Source organism: Zootoca vivipara, chromosome 5 (assembly GCF_965207765.1).
Source record: "Zootoca vivipara chromosome 5, rZooViv2.hap1.1, whole genome shotgun sequence".
Taxonomy (NCBI): domain Eukaryota; kingdom Metazoa; phylum Chordata; class Lepidosauria; order Squamata; family Lacertidae; genus Zootoca; species Zootoca vivipara.
The window spans coordinates 61,313,360-61,335,632 of record NC_142588.1 but is presented as its reverse complement, the minus strand read 5'-3'; the positions used below and the strand labels follow the sequence as shown (position 1 = coordinate 61,335,632).

Sequence of the window (22,273 nt, the reverse complement as noted above, 5' to 3'; positions counted from 1 at the left end):
GGTGGCATGGGAATCCAAGTCTTCAAGGAAGTTCTAACAACATCCTTTTTAAAAAAGCACTCACCAGCCTTAATTCATAAAAAGAAGCTGGCAGGAAAGTTCTTGTGAAGAAATCAACTTGTATGTCTTGTAGCCATTATTTTGTGAGCAGTCAGGTGGAAATTAATCACATTACTTGCACAGTGAAATCCCATCCCTCTAACTCAGGGTGGGGAACTTCAGGCTGAAGGCCAAATGTGGTCCCCCAAGCCTCTCTATCTGGCCCTTGGGAATGTTCTCAGGCCATGCGTCTCACCAGCCTTGCTGTCCCCTTGAGAGGGAGGAAATGTCCTGTTGCATGAGTGCCACACACACAGCTTAGATGAATCCTGCACAGAGTTTCATTTGTTGCTCTGCCCACTTCTGCCTCTCACTCCACCCACCACTGACTTATGGCCCCTGGAAAGTCCCCCAGAAGGGAATGTGGCCCCTGGATTGAAAAGGTTTCTGCACCAGGGTGCTCCTGCGCTAGATGTATGGGGCAGTTTGCAGAGGATGTGGCCAAGTTCAGTATGGGACACACCACTCACCATTTCTTGCATGTGAGGAACTGCATGGGGTAGTCTATATTCCTCAGTCCTAATGTTCTTTTAACCTTCAGATGCTCCAGAAAAAAAACAGAGAGTCTCTTCTAACTAAATTATCCCCATGTACTCATCTGCCATTATGTTAATGCAATGCGAGCCTCAGCAGATGGTACAAAGTAAATTATGGAGGGGGGGCGGAAAGCAAAATTGACCTTTCTAGGACTTGCTGCTGTTCAACAATACAGCGTCAAAACGGTGCTTCAAATCCTAGTTGGTGTAAATAGAGAGAGAACTGGTGCATAGGTAACAAAGCAAGGGAACATTTCTGATCTTCATGTACCTGCACATTTGTTCAAAGAGCCCAGCGTATCCCTCGCAAATGCTCTTTCCGCTCTGGAGAACATCCTTGGGCTTGAAAGACTGCTGGTCTTTGTTAAAGAAGCCCACAATATCATATTCTGGGGAGCAAAGGTTGAAAGTTTAACCACAGGTGTAAACAAATAGACAAAGTGAAACAAGGGTCATATTCAGACCTGTGCTAAGTAACCAGGAAGTATTCACATACAAACAGGTACAATAGATGTTTACTTAGGGTGGGATTCACCTAAGGAAGCCTGTCAGTGGAAGCCTTTGGTAATGTGCAACAGATACTGACTCTCTGTTGTTAAAGAACAAGAACAAAACAACTTTTCCCATCCAAATTAGACTGCTGAAATGAAGAAACTTAACCAGGAGAAATGCATTATTGCGTTAAAGGACTGTGAATTCAGTTAACTTCTGCTGCTGAAAACAAACTCCTAGCACTAAGTTCAATGTGCTCAGAGTCACCCTGTTCTTTAATTGTAACTAGGATGTCTTTTGTGTCTGGCTCTGGTTGGTAGATACTGAGATTCTAACAGGGGTGGGAATCAAAGTAGGTCTGATCAGCCTGAAGTCTGCTTTGCCCCAGCGATAGATGGACCACCAAATCTGAATTCCTGCTAGGCTCTCACCAGTAGGACAGAAAGTGGAGAGAGGGCGGCTTTTTTCTTTTTCTTTCAGCTGGATCCAAGGGTTTTGGATCCAGCAGCTTCAAAGCCCACAGTGATCCGCCACTGGAGCACCCCTTCCCAGTGCTTTCCCTCACTGGACCGCAGATGGAAAGCCCCAGTGACAATTCTTCCTGCACTGCCTGGGAGACCATAGAATTGCATCCTAAGGGAGAAGAACTGTTCAACCCTTTCCCCTTTGGCCAGTTCCCATTCCAAATTGTTACTTCAGCTGTTTTCCCTCCTTGCAGGAGAAAAGCTGTAGCACCAATACCAACCCAATCTAGTATGAATCAACTGTCATTTGTTTCATAAATGGTACTAAGAGCCTTCTGTGATGTCACAACACAACACTATTTTCACAGCTGCGCCAAACTTGAATTGGCAAAGAATGGCCCAAGGGAAGACAATATTTTACATATGTGTTTTCTGGGAATGGATAGTTCTCTGAAAGGTATATGAGTGAGAAGATTATTCAATAATAGAATCATAGAATCGTAGAGTTGGAAGAGACCACAAGGGCCATCCAGTCCAACCCCCTGCCAAGCAGGAAACACCATCTAAGCATTCTTGGCATATGCCTGTCAAGCCTCTGCTTAAAGACCTCCAAAGAAGGAGACTCCACCACACTCCTTGGTAGCAAATTCCACTGCCGAACAGCTCTTACTATTGACAGCACTTTTTGCAGTGGTGGTAAAAACATTTCAAAGTTTTGTGAATTTCAGATTTTCCACGCCTGGCGCATTTTCTCAACATTCTGCCTCTAGGGTTGCCAGACTCAATAGTGGACAGGACTTCTGTGCCTTTAATTGCCCTGCTCTCTTTTGAGTCTGGAAACCTTAAAGAGAAACCAGCAGACCCTTTGTTTAATTTCCAAGCAAAGGGTCTGCTGGTTTCTCTTTAAGGTTTCCAGACTCAAAAGAGAGCAGGGCAATTAAAGGCACAGAAGTCCTGTCCACTATTGAGTCTGGCAACCCTATCTGCCTCCCTCTGTTACCAACACAATGTGTGCACTGGGTTCTAGAACCACTGTAAAAGACAAGCAACTGTTCAGCATTATCCACAGGTTCCAGGAAATGACAGCATCCTCTGCTTACCTATATGATGGCAAATCCATGTCCAAATGGCCCTAACCTTTTCCAGGTCGGTGCGTGCTATGCGAAGCAAGGTTTTCACTAGCTCCTCCACAGTACTCTTGGCAGTCACCTGTATTGTAGGAAGAAAGTGGATAACTGGTGATTTCAAACCAATTGTGAAGGTTGGTTACCTTTTCTGCCTTCCTACAAAATTTAGAGGATCTCTCTTAGGGTCCACTACTTGGCAGAACCATTGACTTCATCAACAAAATCTCTGCTATGTTTCACAGAAAGCACATTAGCTTACAGGTGTGGGGAACCTTTGGAGGGTGCAGAACTACAGCTCGCGCCATCTCTGGTCATATGGCACGTTCAACAAACAGAGTTGTAGTTCAGCAATGTCTGGGTGGCCAAAGCTTCCCTACACCTGGGTTACAGTTTGGCTTAGGATAGTTTTAGGAGCCATTTTCTGTTTGTTTGTTTGTTTGTTTAGAAGCCTTATTTATTAGTCAGCAGGCTGGCACAAGGTACTCAGAACAGGGTTTTCCTCAGCTCCATCATGCTGTTTTTGGCAGCTCACTAGGTTTTAAGAGGCAAGTCTTTTACAAGCTTCAAATATATTATTGGGTAGGGTTACTCTCTCCTATTCTGCCTATGCCCTTCAGATACTTTTAGACGCTATTCTATAACTAGATTCTATTTAAACTGTTTCCTTTTACATGGTATGATGGTTGTCAGCCCGACCTGCTCAAGCCTCAGGCCAATATGAGATTCTGTTACTGTACAATTTCCTTTGCCAGCCAATAAAAGTGTGTTGTATCTGTTCTAAAAGTGCTGGAAGCCACATACTCAGTGGACACCTCATCCTGGGCTGATACTGTGAGAAATATTTAGCAAGTTGTTTATGGGGTTGCCAGTGAAATTTTTGTCCAAAGTGAAGTTGGAAGCAATTTTTGGAGCTCCTCCTGAAGCGAAACATCTGAGGGAAGCCAAACAACATTTTGATAACACTTGTGGAGTTTCTCAGCAACTTTTAAGGTGGTCCTCAGATTTTGCCTAAAGCAAAGCATTTGAAAGTGCCACCTCAGGGAAATATCATCTGAGGAATTACTAGGGAAAGGGATCATTACTCAGTAGTAGAGCACTTGCTTTGCAGGTCAAATGCCTCATATCTCCTGTTCAAAGGACCAGCCTTCCCCCAGACTAGGGTCCTCCAGATGTTGTTGGACTGCAGTTCCCATCAACCCCTCATCATTGGCCACACTCTCTTTGGGCTGATGGTGTCCACAACTTCTGGAAAGCACTAGGTTGGGGAAGGGTGAGGCAGCAAGTAATTTGAAATGTCTTTTTCAAATGGAGAACTGCTTCCAATCAGAGCTGGCAATACTTGGTCTAAGGCAGCTTGGGATAAGGATGGAAGAGTTCCATTCAGATGATTGCGGAAGGGTATTCTTAATGCAGAATCTGAAAGACACCTCAGGAACACACAAATGAAATTCTAAGGACTGTTTGTGTTTTGCCCACTATTCAAGTGGAATAGGTTGTCTGAAGGAGTTGATATGAGCAATAGACTCTACAATCACCAGACTTCAACAAATTGTATTATATATGATTGCAGAGTATTCTGCATAGATAACTCAGTCCATAACACAATTCCAAGGATCATGAATTTATGTTAAAGGCCAGTTCCTGTAATCTTCTTTCCAAAGTGGTTATTATTATTGTTATTTAAAATATTTAAATTAACACTCTGCTGACTGGTTTTTTAATTCATCACACACTTGACTTCTCAGCATATTTACCAGCAGCCATGTACCTTTTTGCACACAGTGTTGTAAAAAAATAATAATTGAACTGATATATCTGATCATTCAGACAACCAAATTCCACAAGCATTCAATTGTGTAATCACTAGAATATATGCAGTATATATCTGGTGCTGGAGTTTTAGAAATGATGGGAAGCAGAGCTCAGTTTGAATTCATGATGTCATGACCTCCATTTATGTTTTTACCTTTGTTGCATATGCATCCAATTTCTCAAAGTCCTTTAGGTCAAAAGGTAAGGATTTCAAGCATGACTTGTCCCATGGGTAAGCTAGGAAAAAAACACATGTCATCGGTAATAATTATTCTGGAAAGGAAGAAACGTTTCAGCTGGACAAACGCTCTAACAAGCCTAAACCAGATCTATACTAAAGTCGTTTTCACATGCAAGGTTTACAATAGTTTAAGTTTCCCTCCATTTATTATGTAAAAATAAAAGTCCACTAGCAACTGAAAAGGCTAATAAATATATAGTGGCTTTGCTCAGAGCCTGTTTCATCAGATGCATGGAGTACTGAGCAGGTAAGTTTATACATAAACTAGGAATGAGGAAACTCCAGCCAATGCGCCAGTTGTTTTATAGCAGGGGGGTCCAATTTGGCCTGTGAGGCCATGTCTCCCAAACCGCGTCCACTTGTCAATCAACTGATATCATGCTGGGCAGGAGGGCTGGGTTTGATCACAAAATCCCCGGAGTCCTTGTGCCAACCACTGAGGCCTCTGGAGAGTTGGAGGTTTAGAGCGTGTTTGCAGGTTTTTTCAATGGTGTTCCCAATATACAGTATGCAGTTTCACTTAAATGCACAGTGCCTCAGAACATAGCCCCTGTGTAAATGGGGAGTTGCCTGTACTGCATTGGCTTTGTGCATCTTATCCCAATTTATAAACATCAAGGCACAAAGGGGAGGCAAAGGGTTTCCTGACTAAGCAGGGACCAAAAGGCTAAGCAATGGAGGAGATTTGCTTCAGCTGCGACACATGCAGAACACAGATTATCAATGAAAGATGGAATCAGATCTGATCAGCTTTGTAAAAACATTTTCTCTATGCAACCATGTGCATCCCTACCTACACAGGCTATCGCTTCATGTAAACAGCCTATGCCCAAAATCCTATGCACTTTGTCCTGGGACTAAATCAATTTGAATAGGTATAGGGTTGCCAGACTCAATAGAGGACAGGACTTCTGTGCCTTTAATTGCCCTGCTCTCTTTTGAGTCTGGAAATCTTAAAGAGAAACCAGCAGACCCTTTGTTTAATTTCCAAGCTTCAATTCCCTGCTTCTGAGCTTCCCAGAGGCATCTGGTTGGGCCCATATGTTCTGACAGATCTGCAGGGGATCAGATTTGGATATCGCCATTATGTTGACTTTTCATCAGGGCCGGCTCTAAGGCAAGGCTGGGTGGCGCAATGCACCAGGGTGCCGGGCAACCAGGGGGCGCCGCGCCGTGCGCTGCCCCCGCCAGACAGCCACGCTGTGAAACTTTGCACCACGGTGCCAAGGCGCCAGATACACTTAAGAGGGCCCTGCTTTTCATAGATGCAGCACAGCCAATAAAAGCCATCTATGCTGTGTTGTGTGAGTCAGCTATACATCAGCTAATGCACTTGGGTGCTAAATAGTCTCTACTGCAAATTGGCAGCTTCACGGGCCCAGGAACAATGTCCAGGAGTAGTCTGACTGCCTCACACCTCTCCTGATTTTAAAGCCAAGTAGCACACAACACTCTTGATGTCTCTCCACCCCCAACTCACCTTTTCTGCTGTGTCTGACCTTTGGAGAATGGGCAGGCACAGCTGAAGAAAACCTCAGTGTCAGAAGCCTGTGTGTCTCACTATTCCTCAGGCTTGGTTCAACCTCATTTCCAGGCTGTGATTAGTGATGGAGCAACCACAGGCAAGAGGGTGTTCGCTGTCACCTAATGTACCGAACAGCCATCTGTCTGTCTCAAACCAGCACTCAAGCACAAGGCATCTGTCTCTTTAACAGGCTTGTTTGTTTATCTGGCCTTTCGCTGAAGAGGGCTATTACACTGACCTAAAGAGAGCTAAAGCAGATTTACGCACTTAAAAGGTTCCTGCTCTATACAGCTCAGAAAATTACTTTTTTGCCATTTGGGAGCGGGTAGTTTCTTCAAATTGGTGATCAGTTTTAGTCTTTGTCAGGCTATAACTGAAAAGGCTCCCTACAGCTGCAGAATTCACAATAACTTACAGTCACACACTGTTACCATTAGCAGCCAGAATTGTGTACTAGGTCTCCGATATGCTGCGCAAACTGGAGCAAGGCAATATTTAAGCACAAATAACATTGGCAGGCACTGACTATACCAATTTCGAATGTTTAATTGGAGGCCTATCTTAAAAGCGGCATGCTCAGCTAAAACACTTGCCCATCAAACTTCCTAAAAGGGCTTATGGTGATGCACACACCTTGCCATCAACAAAGTGAGGTTGCATCTCCACAAGGACTGGCTCCAGGCTGGAGGGGTTTCTGGGCAAAGTACCATCTAGTGGGCCCCCTCTTACAATGATGGGTTCCCTCAGTTGTACTTGGCAATGGTGGCAGTGGTGATAGAAACAGCACTCCAAGAGAGGCCAGGCACTGCCATTTTATTTCCTCATAATGCCCTAGAGCAGGCATCCCCAAATTCAGCCCTCCAGATGTTTTGGACTACAAGTCCCATTTTCCCCAACCACTGGTCCTGTTAGCTAGGGATCATGGGAGTTGTAGGCCAAAACATCTGGAAGGCTGCAGTTTGGGGATGCCTGCCCTAGAGCATCTGCTGTAGCTGTTACATGGGGAGGGTTTTTTTGGGGGGGGAGTAGGCTGAATGCCTGGACCCCTTCTAATTCTTGGAATAGCCGACTAGATTCCTGGTAAGGCAACAGCTTGGGTGATGGGTCATTAAGCAGAACAAAGGAACGGGCTCTATGTGAGATAGCCAGAAGGTTAGAAGGCCAAAGGCAAAGTTGAAAGCTGAGAGTTGGGTGATGTGAGCTAGACACTAGAGGCAAAGCAGCAAGCGAGAGCGAGAGAGATGTTTGGTTTCTGCAGGAATTAAAGGCTGTGGCTAAAGGTGAAGCAAGGCCCTCTTGGGGTGTTGATGCTGTGGAGCCTCTTCATCATAGGCTCAGGTTGCTTATATATGTGTAAATAAACCATGTATCATAAAGACACCACAGTCTCTGCTGTGCCTCATTCCAGCGGAAACACAAACCTTGGGTAAGCACCTGGACTCACACCACTTGGGGACTGGAGAGGCGTGCGACAGTGTGTTCACTTCAGGGTGCTGTGGGACATTAAAATGGAGGTTCACAGGCCCAGATGCTCAAGGTGGAGGGTCCAACGCAGGTGTAAGTGCTGGTGGACCCCGCTGGAACACTGGGACAATGGCCGAGGGTGCCAGATGCTGAACTCCACCATGGCTGCTGTGCTTTATACATTCACTCCCTAACATACCCTCCAACTCCCGGTAAGAAAAATCTGGGATCAGCAGCGGTGCGGCACTGGAAGTCACTTCTACGCATGTCTGGACATGCGTAGAAGCAACTTCCGGTGCCGGTGCTGCCTGATTTCTGGTGCCCAGGCATGGGCAGAGCGGCACCGGAAGTAGCTTCTACGCATGTCCAGACATGCACAGACAGAGCCTCCCTGGCAGGTACCAGTAGGAAATCTGGGGGATTTATGGGATTTTTCTCTATTCGGGATAACAGCGGGAAACGGGTTTAAATACGGGGGTTTCCCCTCAAAAAAGCGACGTGGCAGCTATGCTCCCTAATAAAAAGCTGTATTTGTAACTAAGAAATGCGGAGGTGTAATCCGAGAGCAGGATTTCCTTCTCAGCCAAATTGCCAATGCATTGATGGCATTTTCAAAAGCTTAGTAAGTTTAGCCTCCTGGAACTCATCGACACCAGCATCCTTGCTTTGAGTCATCAGAGAGGACTCACCCTTGATCCATGCTGCATACACAATTCTTTTAAAGCACATTACTTCCCTGAAAGAATCCTGTTGTTTGTTAAGGTTTCTGGGAGCTGTAGCTCTGGGAAAGATAAACTACAGTTCCCAGGGTCCTTTGGGGAAAGCTGGGTGATTTAAATGTATGTTGTGTAGGCAGCCTCAGATATCTTTCTGGGGAGCTGTGGGGTGCATCAATGCTGCTGCTCACAAGGATTGCCATCTAAACAGATGGAAAGTGCTGTCAGGTCAGTTCCCAAACCGCTTCAAAGATATCAGAGCTGGCAGCACAGAAAAACTGTCCAATGGCGAACATGTGACAAGGCAGCATGGCAGCCTTGGGTGCTGAATGCAAACTTTGCTCTGAACTCCATTTGTGTGTGCATTTTTTTTCCTTAAAAGGATGCTTCCTGTTTTGTATATTGTTTCCTCTGTGAAATCTGTACTGTAGGAGTAGGAGCGATGGTATAACACAACTTTATAGTTACCGTGCTGGTCCTTCAAACCCGGTGGACGGGGTCTGCGTTTTCTGTTCTCTGGAAAACCTATGAAATTGTGAAAAGCATGTGAGATAGGTGCACAGATGCAAAATGAATTGAAGCAGAAAGGTGAAAGAGAAGTGCGAAAGGAGAGTACAGAACAAGCACTTAATTAATTGACACTGATTTGTTCAAGAGGTCATCACACTAAAACCCCACATGACATTTTCCTAGTCTCGTGGTGTGGCAGCCATGAACATGTGATCATGTGAAACGCATGCTTCAAGTGTTTCTTTTGCCATGACTTGAGGACACATGTTTAACTCTCAACTATTTGTGTTGCCATCATCTCTGGGATATCAGCTCACTAATATCCCCAAACCTTCATTTTAAAGGTCTTGAGTATAGTCTCATACGTGGAAGATTTTACTTATTTACTTCTCATTCTCCTACTAAATATAGTAAGAGGAAAGGTTGGGAGATTGGCCCTACAAAGATGGAACAATTCTCCAATAATAAAAGTGGAAAAGTGACTGAAGCTTTTTGTATGAGGAAATAAACAAGTGTATTTTCTGCCGTTAGCGGAGTTGGGTTGGTGGAATTCAGATTGGAAGAGTTTGGAATAGGTAGGTCAATTTTGGAAGGGTCATCATTTTGATCATGGCTATTTTATCTGAGAGAGTGAAGATAATATTGTTCCATCTCCTCCGGTCGTTGTTAATTTGTCGCCACAGGGGTTTGTAGTTGTGGAGGTACAGTTTGTTGAGGTTTCTGGTTATTTGTATCCCTAAGTACAGTTTGTGAATTTGGTTTGGCAGAGTTTTATCTTTGTGATGTTGGAAAATTCTTTTTGTATATGAGGTGGGGTGTTGAAACACAAAGCCTCTGACTTCGCAAAGTTTACTTGTAAGCCCAACACCATTGCGAATGTGTTGAGTTCCTCGGTTAGGGTGATTGCTGTATTTGTGGGGTCTGGTGTCATGACCATCAGATCATCTGCAAAGGTAGGCCACTATTAGTATCCCACATATCACAGTGGAGGAATTGTGGATAACAGAAAATGTCTTTCCTAAGGCTACCTAGCGAGTCTGCAGAAGATTTGAGGGCTCCCTCTTTCATAGCAACATGAACTCCTGCATATAATTTGATATGAGATTTTTTGCCCTTATCGATGAACCAATCAATCTATTTTTATTGTTGTGAGAACAAGGGAACAAAGAAATAAATGTGCAAGAATTGTGATGAAACAAAATATTGTTGTTGTTGTTTTAAAGCAGCATACCTTTCCCAAAGGAGAGTTTTTTGAATAACTGTGGGGTGGAATTTCTAGCATGTACCTCTACGGTCACGTGGGTTCCTGAAACAAGCAAGAAGCTGGTCAGTACTGGGAAACGTAATTCAGCATGTAAGCACCATGCCTTGCATCCAAGGCAGTGAGAGCCCAAGGGGATGAAAGTGTTAGGATAATTCTGCATTCCTCCTCCCTACTGCAACCCCAAAATGCACCTACAAGCTTGAGGGTGAGTGGAGCCAGCTCATAAAATTCCAGAGATGTGGGGCTAGGAGCTGCAGTGATGGTGGGGAGGGGAGGGAAGTAGTTTTAGGTGATCCTCTCCTCCCACTACCACTCCCTATGCCACATTCCAGGCCTTCAAGGGGCAAAGGGGTTGCAGTGGAGAGAAGGATAGCCAGAAAGCCCTCTTAAGCAAGCAGGTGTCCATTTGTGCAACACTGGTTACATTCCCATACAAAACAAAATGGCAGAAAAGGCCATTTTTCCAAGTCATAACCAGGACAATCCAAGTCACAATCCAGAACGATCAGGAACTGAAAGGAATTGTTCCTTTGCAAGCGGGAGGACTGGTACACTAGAGAGTTCGCTGTCAGGAGCTGTCTGGTACAGACAAGGCAGTTGGAGGAAGCTGTGTGGATTCAAAGTCCTTCCTCCAGTGTTTTGAATCCACACAGCTTCCTCTGCAGAAGGGGAAACACTCTGTTTTATGCTTCCTTTATGCTTGCTTTCAGTATAAGCTATTCAAGAGTTCAGATGTATAACTACCTCAAGCCAATTCTCATTTCTCAGCCTCTCTTAGAAGGGAACCATGAGGGACTTTCCTCAATCAAAACACATTTTGACAGTTGTATACCCCTTTGTGTTTGATATTTCATCATCAAACAGAGAAATTTGGCTGGAAGCCTCTGGGGCACCTAACAGATGTTCTGTGGTCTCTTTGCAGACAATGAAGTCAAGTAATTGCCCTGTCAGTCCTTCATTCTTACTTCTTCCAGTTCTTTTTCTTTTCTTTTTTAGTTTAGTAGAATCTTATTTCTCCACATGGTATGGCTTACAATTGGGCTGGTAATATTACTTTTTTTAAGGAGCAGATTTGCAGCACAAAGTCGTGGGATGGGGGTAGCCTTTAAGAAGACCATAGGAAGCTGCCTAATGACAAGTCAAATCACTGGTCCATCTAGTGCATGGGAATTTTGAGAAAATGCAGTGGACACCATCACAAAATGGCTGCCATGGGAGGCAGCCCATTCATAAAATGGCTGCTTTGGTGGGCACAGCTATAACAGTTTTCTGAGGGACCTCCCGGGGATTCCAGGAATTGAAACTATGAACATTGCATGCAAAGAATGTGCTATATCACTTCACGTTGGCCATTCTATTTTGGGGGCTTAGAAAACTATCTGTATAATCTTCTTCCTCCAAAGGCAGGGTTGTCATATTTCACAAAGTAAAAACCAGGACACCCCGAAAGTTGAGCTCCCCCCCCCCAAAAAACCGGCCAAAAACATGATCCAGGACAAAACGCCGCCTTTCTGACATCAATTCCACTTTTGAAATCCTCGTAGTAGTAGTAGTAGTAGTAATAATAATAATAATAATAATTTATTATTACGGTCAGAGACCAGCTTGTAAAACATATAATGGGACTGCATTCCCAAAAGCAAAGCAGACATTTAAAACAATATACAGCAATGGCTTACATGTTTAAAAATGTGCTAAACTGCAAGGGAGGGAAGGAGCGGTGGCGGCAGCTGCACCCTGAGGGCACCCTTGAAACATGGGGAGATGGGAGCCTTTTGCTAGAAGCTGGGGGTCCAGTGGCACTCCAGGCAGCAGGAGGAAGGGGAACAGGGGGGTCGATGGGGGAAGATACTCAGGCAGCATTGTGCAGTTGCTGAAGAGGAGTGTTGGAGGTGCACCTCCTTGGGGGAAGGTCTCAGCTGGCCAAAATCCTGGTAACCTCCGGAAAAATCCAGACATAAGTTTAAACTTAAAAATAAGTTTAAAATACTTTTGAGATTGTATTACATACTCCTTTAGCAACTACACTTTGCCTCCCTCCGTAATGTCCCTTAGTAACATATTTAGATTGATCAGACATGCAGGATGATGATGATGATGGTGATGATGATTAAAAATAGGCCTTGCCTCATCTTAATCCTGCTTTCAGAGATTAATTTCATTAAGTTTTTTCTTTTTAACCTCTGGAGTTTTGTAACATCTGGAAAGGTCATGGTGATTATCCAAAATAGTATGCCGTTTTTGCTATGTTCAAACATCTCTAAATGCTTTACAATTTTATGATATTCTAAGGTAAGGGCTTACTCCCAGTAACTTGCAGCACGGGACAAAGGGCACTATCAGACAGTTCATTGGTTCATCACATACCTTGGGCAGAGCAGGAAGTAATGACTTGCTGCATCTGAGCTGCATGGCCTGGTGATGGAAGGAAAGCTTTATTAGTGAGAAGAAAACAACCTATGAAACAGGGGCAAAGTGATAAGTCCATGCAAAAGCAGGGAAGATGCTAGTAGAAGCAAGTTGGACTAGTGGCAAAAGATTGAAGAGTATCATCATTAGCAGGGTGTTAAAAGTCCCAGCCAGCCAGCCATACCTTCCACCAGGACAGGCCATTCCATTTCCCTCCCCAAACCAGTTGCCTGTTCTTCTTTTCCAACTGAAATGGAACATTACCTCCATATGTCCAACCCATGGTCCGAATAGAGCCAACACATGCACATGGTGCAAGTAAGATAATTGTGAAAGGTAGCCTTTGCCACCGGTCATGGATACTTTAGCTGAGATTCCTGCATTGCAGGGGGTTGGACTAGATGACCCTTGGTGACCCCTCCAACTCTATAATCCTATTAGTCTATGATTTGTGTAGTTGTATATACGTAGACTCTGCTCCGACTTTTGAGGAATGCAACTTGGCAGCAAGGATAATGGATTCAACCCCCACTCTCTGCATTCACAGAACACAAATACTCTCTCTCATATTTTAACAGGTCCATGGATTAATATAATTTTGATTTAAAATACTAGTCCCCTCCCCCCCCCCAAGCATGGAAGTTAGACCAGTCTACATCAATGGACACACTGAGTTGCATCCCTTTTCTTTCAAAGATCAGTATATTGGCAGTCCCCAGAGAGAAGCTGGAGCATTTCAGAAATGTGTTTGCCATTCTGGGTACCATGTATCTTATGGCTGGCATGGCTCAGACCCATGAAAGATGATGAGATATCGCTGCAATGTGTGTGATGACGGCCCATGTGTTTGTTTTAATATGGCTCAATCTGCAATTGCATCATAGCATTCAGAAATACTGTAGGAGCACCGGCTGCTTCACGGTGTCAGACTTCATAAGTACAGTAATCTGGCTACACTGCCTGAAATTGATTTGTTGACACCTCCATGCTTGGAGCATGAAGATTTCTGGCGATACAACTGGAGATCTTCAGTGAATACCTATGAGTTGGTGGAAGCTGCTGTAAACTCTTGTTAGATCCGGTTGTAAAGCTAAAGAGCCTATTTCCCTCTGATCTGAAAATTTCACGCCCAGATTCTTGGTAGTTCCTTTGCTAGGACCCCTGCTCTGGGGCAGCTTTCACAGAATGAGGAGCAGAATGACTCTGCCTCTTGTACTGTGGTTTGAGATTAGCAAAATGGAATTATCTCACAATGTATCCCAAACTTGATCTCCAGCTGCTTTTCAACTTCAATTCTCACCATCCCTGACTACTGGTCTTGCTAGCTAGGGAGGATGGGAGCTGTAGTCCAAAGTAGTAGTAGTAGTAGTAGTAGTAGTAGTAGTAATAATAATAATAATAATAATTTATTATTTATACCCCGCCCATCTGGCCAGGTTCCCCCAGCCACTCTGGGCGGCTTCCAACAAAATATTAAAATACAGAAATCCACCAAACATGAAAAGCTTCCCTAAACAGGGCTGGAGAACCAAGTTTGGAAAATACTAAAGAGTTATGCACAAGGCCTAATATTTGGGTTTCTTAATTCAGGTTGCTAATATCTGTACGTGGCTGTTTCTGTAATTTGGGACTTTGGGAGCTCTCTCCCCCAGCACAGAAATTGCTAGCTCTGCAAATGCCGCCATGTTGCTATGGCCATCAGGACCAGCTCTACTATTAGGTTGATTGAGGACAGATTTTGCAATGCCATTAAATGGCAGCAGATTTCCAGTTGTTTATAATATCTGAGCAGCCTCTGTGAGTGGTGGCAGCATTTGGACCTTATATTTCAGGCAGCAAAATATACGGAGCTAAGGATTAAACCTCCAAGACACCCCTAGCCTCTCTCAACGTGGTATGGCTGCCTTTAACAGGTATTAGAAAACACTGCCCTGGCCTGCATTTCTCACATGGAAACTCAAAGGGTGAGAGAAAGTGACATACCATGAAGCTCATTTCCTAGTTTGTTGTTTCCATTGCCATCCCCTCGGAAGCCTAAAAAAAACAACCACCAGTAAATTGTGTTATTTATTTAACAAAATTTATGTACTGTTGGATTGTAACAAAACCTTTAAGTGGCTTACAAGAAATATTAAAATTATCAATAAAGAAAAACAATTAATTTAAAACTTTAAAACAACAATTAAAATAAGCAGTGAACTAAAAATCGATTAAAACATGTCAACATTTCCGTGCCTGGAAAACAAAAAACATTTTAAAGCAGGCATTGAAATGAATACAGCAAAGGCGCCTACTGATGTTAATAGGCAGGGAGTTTCCATCAATGGAGTTAAGTTACCCAAGTCATACTTTGGGTATGATTAACATCAGATATTGCTCATAACATTTTGGATTCATCCAACTAGCAAACTAACCAAACTAGGCTAGCACAATGGATTCTCCTTCCCCTAGAAGAGTATTTAATCATGGACAGCTACAATAACAGAGGACTAGTAGCCTTTGCGTAGATGATCTACGACTAGGACTGCTCTTAAGGCATACCTGCAAAAGCTCACTGTTCTTCCAAAGGTATGAATAGTTGGATGAAATCAAAGACAAATTCTCAGCTGGGTTGTTGTTGTTTTTTTTAAAAGGCTGAGCTAAGGAAATTAGAATGGCTTCCCTTTATAAATTAAAGAAATGTGCACACGTGTGCTTATTTTTCATCTTTTGCAGTGCAATCTTCTAGATGTCTCCTCTGAAGTAAGTCCCACTGGCTTCCTGTAGCTGGGTACAGAGTTACAGTCTTATTGTCCTCCTGCAAATCCTGATAAACTAGAGGCATTGAAGTCCTGCTCAGCTCTCCCTTTGACCTCTGAGATTTTGTTGTTGTTGTTTAGTCGTTTAGTCGTGTCCGACTCTTCGTGACCCCATGGACCATAGCACGCCAGGCACTCCTGTCTTGCACTGCCTCCCGCAGTTTGGTCAAACTTCGAGAACACTGTCCAACCATCTCGTCCTCTGTCGTCCCCTTCTCCTAGTGCCCTCAATCTTTCCCAACATCAGGGTCTTTTCCAAGGATTCTTCTCTTCTCATGAGGTGGCCAAAGTATTGGAGCCTCAGCTTCACGATCTGTCCTTCCAGGGAGCACTCAGGGCTGATTTCCTTAAGAATTGATAGGTTTGATCTTCTTGCAGTCCATGGGACTCTCAAGAGTCTCCTCCAGCACCATAATTCAAAAGCATCAATTCTTCGGCGATCAGCCTTCTTTATGGTCCAGCTCTCACTTCCATACATCACTACTGGGAAAACCATAGCTTTAACGATACGGACCTTTGTCGGCAAGGTGATGTCTCTGCTTTTTAAGATGCTGTCTAGGTTTGTCATTGCTTTTCTCCCAAGAAGCAGGCGTCTTTTAATTTCGTGACTGCTGTCACCATCTGCAGTGATCAAGGAGCCCAAGAAAGTAAAATCTCTCACTGCCTCCATTTCTTCCCCTTCTATTTGCCAGGAGGTGATGGGACCGGTGGCCATGATCTTGGTTTTTTTGATGTTGAGCTTCAGACCATCTGAGATTTTACTAAGAATTGAAAGCCTGCCTCTGGCACTGTAAAGGTGTGATCACGGGATCATGACACAGCCTGTCTTGCAGAACTGGTGACGAAAGAGATGTTGATGCTTTGGAGCGCTTGGAGATTTTGCCTAGAACTGTGGTGTGTGTGCGCGTGCAAAATTAGGCTGGATGCCCAAGTCCCTTCTAATTCCTGGATCCAGCAAGGGTTAAAATCTCATGGAGATTTTGTTGGAATAGCCAGGCTAGCTTCTTGGCAATGGCCCTAGGTATGGGTCATTGGTATAAGAAAGGAACATGAGAGCAAATGGGTTGGTAGGGGCTGGTAGTGAGAAGGCCAGAGGCCAGAGTGGAGAGAGAGGGCTGGGCTAGAAGCAGCTAGAAGACTGAGAGTGATAGTCATGTCAAGGTTGTGGCTTTTGGGGTGTTAATGCTATGAGCCCTTTCATCGTAGACTCAGTCTGTATATATGTGTAAATAAACCATATAGCAAACAGACACCGCAGTCTTCGCTGCCCCTCATTCCAAGGAAGCCAAACCCTAGGAGATCTGAACCCCTGGAATCTTGCACTGCTCAGAGATTGGGAAGTTGTGCAACAATATATTCCTTCTCCAACTCTTTCTATGCTTGTGTGTGTGTGTGTGTGTGTGTGTGTGTGTGTGTGTGTGTATGCAGCTGTTAGTTTAAATTAAATGTACAGCATTTTCCCAAAGGAAGGAATGAACAAATGGGCTGGCTAGAACAAAAACACACACACTCCCACCCCTCTCCAAACCTCCCCAGGGTAACTTCTGAAATGTGTTGGCTCATTCTCAAGGCCAAAATCTCCTCCTGTGTTTGTTTCCTGACCATATCACTGCTACTCTTCCTTGTTTGGAAACAAACTTACAACCCTGAGTGCTTTGACTGATCCACCTCCCTGCAGCTGACCAGGACACCACGGTGGAGTGATGAGTGAGCAGACTGCCTAAGGGAATTTGGAATGGCTTGATATTGTGGACAGACAGTTTTCGTTATAAATAATGGCCACAACACATCAGGTTTATGAAACAACTAAACACCTGAGGCATCAGCACAAATTGGGATGTTACATTTATATTTCTGCTCTGAACTTTGTCCTTGGATATCTCAATCTCTTCTGGCCATTGAAAATAGTGACATTATTCTGACATTATACTCTGCAGGAACGACACAAAATGAATGCAACATTAACTATACCTAAGAATAAAAACGATGACTTTCCTGCCTTCTGGAACAGGGTGTATGTGTGTTGTTTTAGCTTTTCTTTTTATATTCCATTTCTATTTTGTGACTTTATACCATGTGTATATTACTGAAAGACCAACAAATAATGGCGACAATCTAGCACAGAATTTGCATTTGCTTTAATATGTCATTGTTTTTCTTTAACACAACTCCTACATCTGCTCCACTCACAAAGAAAGCAGGAGTTAAGAAATACAATTTAATGAGCAAGAGAGGTGGCTGGGTAGGGTGGGGGAAGCTGAATCTTCCTCGCATCCTCTGCTTACCCTGCTTGAGCTTCTCTCCTCAAGCTCTCTACTCATTCCAGCTGCACGTAAAGTTGATGCTCCATGGAGCTCCCAAAATAAGCTTGCTCTTCCCCCACCTAAAAACAATGGCAGGTCTCCCCTATTTTTGAATGGAGACATGATGCATGGCAGGGAGAAGGGGGGGCAGGGAACCTAACATTTCCTTCCTCCCTTATTTATTTGATGATTTATAATCCACACTTCCATTAAAAATATCAAGAGAGTGCGCAACATATGAGAATCAAATCAACAAAAGTATCCATAACGACGTTATAAAAACATCAACGAAACATCAATAAATATTGATGAGTCAAAACAGAAACTTCCTATTGCAAAGGCCTGACCAAACTAATACAATTTTCACAAGACGTCTCAAAAAAGGAAGGCATGATTCCTGCTGAACCTTTATTGGTGTGTGTGTGGGGGGGCACAGGGCAGGGTCTGCCACAAGATAGGCTTGGTCCTTGGTGAAGGCCAAATGAACTTCAGGGATGTGGGGAATCAAGAGAAGTGCCCCATCTCTGTGAAGTTCTCAGTGGTCAAGGTGGTGTATAAGGAACGTACAGCTCCCCAGAGCTGCTATTAGTGTGACAATGTGTTTGAAAGGCTGCCTGGCCTAAGTCCAGCTGAAATGTAAAGAGCCCCAAGAAGGGAGAGTAGAGGCCCTGACATTGTCCATCACTTGGGCAGCAGATTGAGCAGGCACCAACAATTCTGTTCGTTCTCTCCTAATATTTCCACACTGATCCATCACCATTAAAATCTTGAGCATTTCATTTCCCAATAGGCTGCTCTTTGTTGTGGCAGTCTAGGATGTTCTGGGAATGTTGCGCATTCTACTCATTTTTACAGTATATGTAGGCATTGTGCCTATGCGTACAGTATGTAGGCATTTTCGCTTCCCTAGCAACTTCCCTGTGCAAAATTCTAGTGCTGTATGTCACTTCTGAGTTTCTTGGAGAAAAGGACAAAATAAGTAGTGGGTAAGATGGTGGTTCAAATTTTACCAATTTTTACCTCAGTCATGACCTCACAAAGTGGCCTTAAGCAAGCCACTATTCGCTCACTCTCCATTTGTAATAAAGGGACAGTAACACTGATCTACCGTATTAGAGTGTTGAATGCTATACTGTATAGCACATTTCAGCATTAAATATTTGTGATGTATATTATCAGTGGGTGATCTTGGAGTGGACCAGTCTCACTCTTAGCCTAACCTACCTCACAGTGTTGTAGTGAGGGAATAAATATTGTGGGGAGCACTGGGTAACAAATGAATTCCCCTCATACTCTAGCAATTTGAAATGCCCGTTCTTCCCAGTTGCAATATCCTATTATTAGGATATTGCTGCTGCTAGTATTTTTCTGAGGTCACCCGCTTCAGTGGTTTCTGTACTGTGAAGGGAAAGTACTTAGGTCACCATTACAATTATGTCCCCTGCAAAAGGTGCATCAGGCTATAAGCTAAAGTTCCTTGTACTGTATTACACACATGCATGCTAGCACACACAGACACACACTGCAAGCATTTGTTCTCTTTGTTTATGATGGCAACAGACAGGAGATTGAATTACAGAATCACTGTCTGTTTCAGCAGCCCCCGTCACTGGTCTTGTCTGCACACTGGGAACATTTTCTGAATGACAACTTTGGAGGTTTCTCACACTGTAAAACTTCTCACATTGAGAAGGAACAGTGTGAAGACACTGCCTTCACAATAACTATGCACAATCCTGTGTTCATGCCCTATGTGCTGCTGCAGAGGTTTCTTCTCAGATGGAGACACCGTGGGCTGCTTTGCATGCAACAGGAACAGTGTTTCCCCTTGTTATTTATTTTATTATTATTATTTATTTATTATTAGTAGTATCTCATCCATCACCCAAAGATCACAGGGTGGTTCACAATAATTTTCACAGGAAGCAAAATAAAAAAATTCCTTCAGTAGCACCTTAAAGACCAACTAAGTTTATATTTTGGTATGAGCTTTCGTGTGCATGCACACTTCTTCAGATACCAAACGTGTGCTCTTTGGTATGAGCACATGAAAGCTCATACCAAAATATAAACTTAGTTGGTCTTTAAGGTGCTACTGAAGGAATTTTTTTTATTTTGCTTCGACTCAGACCAACACGGCTACCTACCTGTAACTTTCACAGGAAGGTTGGTAGGAGGGAGCTAAACTGAAAGTTTGCAAAAGCAGCTCAGACAAAGGGAATAAACATGTTTTGTTAAAACTTTTTTGTGGGAGTGCATGTGCAAAAATAGCTCCCCCCTCCCTTTATTTCCCCCTCCTCCCACTTTCATCCTGCAGAGTTAAACCCTTGCCACCGAGTTTCTTTGCACTTCCCATCCCTGCAAGCTAACCAGCCAACACAGATTTCTTTACCTTCGCTTTGATGTGAAGCATGGCTCTCCGTCTGTCTGTCTACCTGCAGCCTCTGCACCAGCTTCCTCTTCTCAGGCTGGACTATCAAGAGCATTTCTAGAGCTACTGCACTGGGGTCTTTCTGAAACTCCATAGTCCCCATCAGAGCATTGCCTCTCCTGCCTTCCTCTTAGAAGTCCAAATGCTACTGCTGCTACCGCTGCCAAGTGCCCTGGGTATTTTCTACCCCTCACCCAAATTGCACACCCGTGCAGACATGCACGCAAAAGACACGCACGACTTTTGGCTGACTCTGCCAAAGGCACTGTTTGTGGGTACCCGGCAGAAATCTACCCTAATGAGTAGGTTACAAGTCACCTTTGAAAGGAAATCCCAGCAGGGATCCATTTCCTAAACCTGAGGAAGGAGACACATTTTGGAGAGAGAGGGAGAGAGAGGGGGGGGGAGAGAGAGATAGGGGTCTAGTTTCAGAACATGTTCTTTTCGAACCCCCTCCCTTCTGGCTGCCCTTTCAGCATTAAGCCCTTGCTCACATGTAAATCCCGCTAACACCACTGTTGCTCTCGGAGAATTTGCTTTGTGAAGCCTGCATACCCCGTAAAAGGACTTCTGCTGGATTGCCAAACCCAATGTGGAAACTTAAAACGAGACTACAGGCAGGGGGGTGGGTGGGGGTCAATTATTTAAAAGCAGCAAAAAATAAAACAACAATAGGGATGATGCTCTTGGTGAATAAAAGTTTTTGATATCACATCTTGGGGTACTTGTTTCAGATAAAATGAGCAATCCCAATTATTTTCAGAAGCAACCAACTTGGTTTCTAAAATATCGTATTAACAGCAGCAGCAGTAATAGCATTTGCCAGTCAAAAACACGCATTCAGTTCCTCAAGCAATTCACTTTTTCTGCAGCAACTTGTGTGCTTTGCCATTCAGTTTCGGTGCAACTGCAGGCAGAGAACATGGAAAGGTGGAAATGTCAACAATTTTTACCAGCTCCCAGTCCAACAAATAGAAGCACTGGCAGTATGGTATAGCAATTATGAGCGACCTAGTTTAGTCGGCTGCTGTAATGGGGAGAGTGTGCTGGCATATGAGTTCTTTCTAAATATATCCCGGACCTCCATCCTGTCACAGTCCGAGCTGGCAGCTGAGCAATGTTTGGCTCATCGTCTTGGGGGTGGCAGGGGTTTGGATGGGAACACCTGTGGGCTGGAGGACGGTGCAACACAGCTAGATAGTTTTTGAACTTCTGCAGCCCTCGTTCAATGTATGAATGCAAACCCATGAAACTGATTGCAAGCCACCCTGGGCTTAAATGCTACCGCCCCGTGGTCCTCAAGTGACAGTTGGTGCTAGAATCAGGTGCAATAATGGTTCACATGCATAATTTCTGTGTGTTTCTTGGAAGACCCCTGCAGGGCACAAAGGCAAGACATTTTTAGCAATCTGCTCATCTCCCATTATGGTCCCTCAGCAACTAATACTTGGAGATATACTACCTTTAAAGCAGGAGACTGTAGCCATCATGGCTGACAGAAAAGAGGTTCTGTGAGAAAGAGTCAAAATCTTAAAAGAAATATGAAACCAATAAAAGCCACCCCCTTTATTGAGATAAGACTGTTTTGTACAATAGTGATATAGGGCTTATTCACGCTTACCTTTCCTCCACTTCATGTTGTTGTTGTTGTTGTTTGACCCAGAGCTTTTCCTGTGAAAACCTGCTCTTTAGCGCTCAATCTGAGCAAATGTCAATTCGGGTTTTAAGCAGATTATAATTTGCTTGGGTTGAGCTCTAAAGAGCAGGTTTTCGTGGAAAAGGTCTGGAGAAAAGAAAAGAAAAGAAAAAAGGCACTTGGACAAAGAGCTGTAAAGTGTGGACCATGCCTGGAAAGTAGGGCAAAATATAAGAGTGGATAAGCCCACACACTCCATTTCTGATGTCAGTACTCTACTTGGCTATTCAAAAATTGATTTTAAGGCTAGATACACCTCCGTAACAACTTTGCACTTACGAAGACTAGGCAGCCTTTGTGAAAAACTGGACATGGTGCCTTGCTAATTTGTAATTTAAATAGCTCTAGAACTCCATATTTTGTTCCCTAGGCCAATATAAAAAATT

The 22,273-nt window shown here is 43.8% G+C and overlaps 1 protein-coding gene across 2 annotated transcripts in view; it reads right to left on the bottom strand.

Moving 5' to 3' along the window:
* KY (kyphoscoliosis peptidase) overlaps positions 1–20,370 on the bottom strand; it is a 30,871-nt gene extending 10,501 nt beyond the window's left edge. Inside the window, exons 1-8 of one of the 2 annotated variants that reach the window (XM_088670760.1) lie at positions 20,153–20,370; positions 14,643–14,693; positions 12,618–12,665; positions 10,218–10,292; positions 8,945–9,001; positions 4,685–4,767; positions 2,692–2,800; positions 907–1,024 (exon numbers count right to left, since the gene is read on the bottom strand). In XM_088670760.1, coding sequence (XP_088526886.1) covers positions 907–1,024; positions 2,692–2,800; positions 4,685–4,767; positions 8,945–9,001; positions 10,218–10,292; positions 12,618–12,665; positions 14,643–14,693; positions 20,153–20,294 — 683 coding nt within the window. In that variant the 5' untranslated portion in view covers positions 20,295–20,370. The remainder of the gene's footprint in view (positions 1–906; positions 1,025–2,691; positions 2,801–4,684; positions 4,768–8,944; positions 9,002–10,217; positions 10,293–12,617; positions 12,666–14,642; positions 14,694–20,152) is intronic. The other variant, XM_035132768.3, reaches the window with a different exon arrangement.
* Positions 20,371–22,273: the final 1,903 nt, after the last annotated feature.